Source organism: Rhincodon typus, chromosome 1 (genome assembly GCF_021869965.1).
Source record: "Rhincodon typus isolate 14 chromosome 1, sRhiTyp1.1, whole genome shotgun sequence".
Lineage (NCBI taxonomy): Eukaryota > Metazoa > Chordata > Chondrichthyes > Orectolobiformes > Rhincodontidae > Rhincodon > Rhincodon typus.
The window spans coordinates 4,128,949-4,132,833 of record NC_063332.1 but is presented as its reverse complement, the minus strand read 5'-3'; the positions used below and the strand labels follow the sequence as shown (position 1 = coordinate 4,132,833).

The 3,885-nt window shown below is 46.3% G+C and overlaps 1 protein-coding gene across 4 annotated transcripts in view; it reads left to right on the top strand.

Annotated features, from left to right (window-relative positions):
- Nucleotides 1-85: 85 nt before the first annotated feature.
- Nucleotides 86-3,885, top strand: part of LOC125483420 (serine protease HTRA2, mitochondrial-like) — a 7,382-nt gene continuing 3,582 nt past the window's right edge. For all 4 annotated transcript variants that reach the window (XM_048598517.1, XM_048598525.1, XM_048598519.1 and 1 more), the window contains exon 1: nt 86-286. In XM_048598517.1, the coding sequence (XP_048454474.1) occupies nt 158-286 (129 nt within the window). In that variant the 5' untranslated portion in view covers nt 86-157. The remainder of the gene's footprint in view (nt 287-3,885) is intronic.

Below are 3,885 nucleotides of genomic sequence, written 5' to 3'. Positions count from 1 at the left end.
TGGTCAAGGAGATACTCACTGCAGTGTTGTGATTAAACTTGCTGTGGTGTTGGTGTTGGGCGGATGCTGACAGTTCCATTTCCTCTTTTAGACTCCGCTTCCCACGCTGCCACTGGGAGTGTCCTCTGAGGTCAGACACGGCGAGTTTGTTGTTGCTATGGGCAGTCCCTTTGCCCTCCAGAACACCATCACATCTGGGATTGTCAGCTCTGTGCAGAGGGGGGGTCAGGAGCTTGGCATGGCTCACTCGGATATGGAATATATTCAGACTGATGCGTCCATTGATGTGAGTGTGCTATTCATGTGGATATGGTCACGGTTTCCAAACTTAATTTATTCATGGGCTGTGAGCATCTTGGCTTAGACAAAATTTATTGGCCATTCCTAATTGCCCTTTAGAAGTTGGTGCTGAGCCACCTTTTGAACTGCTGTAGGTCGATACACCATTTCATTGGGTCAATGTCCCAGCACTGATTCTCATGGCACGTCACTTATTCCATCCATTCATGCTTACTGTCTGCTTCCTGTTAGCCAGACTGTCCTATGTGCACACCAATATTCTCCCACCTACTCCATGAGCTATTATTCCTCCAGTAACATTTGATGTGGCACTTTATCAAATGCCTTCTGGGAATCGAAGTACAGTCCATTCACTGGGTTCCAATATCCACAGCGTGTGCTATCTCTTCAAATGATTCCAATAAAATGATTAATCATAATGTCAGTTTCACAAAGCATGTTTTGAGCATTGTTAGACAGAGGGATCTTGGGGTGCAAGGCTATAGCTGCCTGAAAGTGGTAACACAAATGGATAAGGTGGTGAAGAAGGTGTACAGTATGGTCACCAGTTGGGGCATTGAGTACAAAACTTGGCAAGTCATGGTGCAGTTGTATGAGACTATAGTGAGGCCACATTTGGAGGATTGTCTGCAATTCTGGTCACCGCACTAGAGGAAGGAGTGGGTGCAGGAGAGGTTTACCAGGATCATGCCTGGATTTTGAGTGTATTAGCTATTGAGGAGAGATTGGACAAACTTGGATTGTTTTCGGTAGTGTCAAAGGCTGAGGGACAACCTGATAGAAGTCTATAAAATTGTGAGAGGCATGGATAGGGTGGATAGTCAGTGTCTTTGTCCCAGAGTGGAAATGTCAAATACTGGGTCCAAGGTGCAGGCGTAAATTTAAAGGAGATGTGTGAGAGAAACTTTTATACACAGTGTGGTAGGTACCCGGAACTTGCTGCCAGAGGAGATAGTAGAAGCAGATACCATAGAATGTTTAAGAGGCATTTAAACAGACCCATGAGCAGGTAGGGAATAGATGGATACAGACCATGTGCAGGCAGGTGGAATTAGTTTAGAATGGCATCATGGTCAATACAGACAAGTTGGGCTGAAGGGCTTGTTCCTGTGCTGTACAGTTCTGTGTTAACTCTGCCTGATTACCTGGAACAGATCCAAGTGCCCTGTTATAACATCTGTAATAATAACATTATCCCTACGACACATGTTAAACTAACTGGCCTGTAGTTCCTGCTTTCTGCTTCCCTCCCTTTTTGAATTATAGAATTACATTCACTATCTTCCATTATAACACACCTTCCCCAAATCAAAGGAGTTTGTGGAGAATTATAAACAATGCATTAACTACCTCACTAACCATTTCTTATAGGAGCCCCGGATGAAGTTAATCAAAATCCCTGTCAGTCCCCAATTCCAGCAATTTACTCAGTACCACTTCTCGTTTGTTTAATTTGCTAATGGGGCATGGGCAGTGCTGGGCTGGGCCAGCAATTATTGTCCTTGAGAAGGTGGGGGTGAGCTGCCTTCTTCAACCGCTGCAGTCCTCCTGCTGTGGGTTGACCCACAATGCCCTTAGGGAGGGAATTCCAGGGTTTTGACCCAGCGACAGTGAAGGAACGGCAAGGCAGGATGGTGAGTGGCTTGGAGGGGAAGTTGCAGGGGGTGGTGTTCCTGTGTATCGGCTGCCCTTGTCCTTCGAGATGGAAGTCGTCATGGAATCTTTGATGAATTTCATTTGACGAAAAATAATCATTGATTCATTTAGTTGTATTTTTATTTTCATGTTTTGTGATACAGCCTGGAAGAATAGTTAAAAGTAAGGAAGAGGGTGTTGTGATGAGGGCATGAGGAATACGCAGGGGATATGGAAAGGTTCAACAATTGGGCAAAAAACTAGCAACTGGAGTTTAACATCAGAAAGTGTGAAGTCATACACTTTGGCAGGAGCTGTTATTTAAACTGTGAAAGACTCCAAGAATGAGCAGCAGGCTTGGAGTTTAAATTCGGGAAGTTGTGTGCCAACAGAGAACGCTGAGAGGCTTTGCTGAGCATTCTGGGAGAAGGAGGTGCAGTGACTGTGACCAGTCAGCGGAGTGAGAAAGAACTCCGTGTCAAGGAATGGTGAGCCCCAAGCATTACATTGCTGTAGCGCTTCCATCCTTCCTCCCTTCCTCTAAACCAATAATAAGAAAAGAAGAGATATTAAGAGGAACAGATAGGGAGTTTGTTGTAGCTGAGAGGGTATCTGGCCTGTTTGTAAAGACTGCTCTATAATTTAAGGAACCAGTTGGTGCAGCTAGTTGGTGTAAGTACAGGCTTAGGTGAATACTGGGCTTCACTGAGTAAGGCAGGCATGGTAAAATTCATTTATCTCTCTCTCTGTGTAAAGGGGCAGAGATGGCAGTTCGGGCAGTGGTGTGCTCCTGCTGGATGTGGGAAATCATTGAGCAGTCTCGTGTCCTGTGTCTGCAGGAAATGTAACTGGCTACAGGTTCTCATAGACTGTGTTGCTCAGTTGGAGCACACTGAGGAACATACACAAGTGTACTGTTTTGGCTACTGTTGGGGCGATAGCCTCTCAGGGGAGTATATCACCAGCAGCCAGGCCTGAGGCACCATAACTGGCTCTGCTGGAGGGCAGGGTTGGGCAAGATCCAACCGTGCGATAGTGGTTAGAGACTCACTAGTTAGGGACACCAACAAGCTTTTCTGTGGCCACATCTGAGACTCCAGGATGGTGTGTTGTCTGTCTGGTTCCACTGTCAAGGGCGTCTCTGAGCAGTTTCATGAAACTTTTAAGGGGAAGGATGAGCAGCCTGAGGTTGTAGTGCACATTGGTACCAACGACATGGCTAGAAAGAGGGTTGAGGTCCTGTAAAGTGAGTACAGGGAGATAGGAAGGAGGCTGAAAAGCAGGACCTCGAGGGTAGTAATCTCTGGATTACTGCCAGTGCCACATGCTAGTGAGGTAAGGAATAGAAAGATAGGACAGATGAATGTGTCCTAAGGAATTGGTGTGGGGGGGCAGGGTTTCATGTTCTTGGATCATTGGGATCTCTTCTGGGGCAGGGGTGACCTGTACAAGAGGGACGGGTTGCACCTAAACTGGAGGGGAACCAATATCCTCGCAGGGAGGTGCACTAGTGTTACTCGGGAGGGATTAAACTCGAGTGGCAAGGGGCTGCGTACTACAGCAGATCAGCAAGGGGAGGGATTGAGGGGAAGGTAGATGTTAAGACCAGTAAATCAGAAAGAAAGGATAGGCAGAAAGTAAAAAATGAACACGATGGTGCTAATGGGCTGAAGTGTGTTTATTTCAACGCAAGGAATACTATAAGGTAAGGCAGATGTGCTTAGACCCTGGATCACTGCATGGGCCTATGATGTTGTGGCCATTATAGAGACTTGGTTGAGAGAGGGACAGGACTGCCTGCTTAATGTTCCAGGATTTTTTTGTTTTAGACGACACTGAGAGGAAGGTAAAAGATGTGGAGGAGTTGTAATACTAATCAGGGAGAATGTTACATCTGCACTCGGAGAGGACATGCTGGAGGGCTCATCCACTGAGTCAATATGGGTAGGT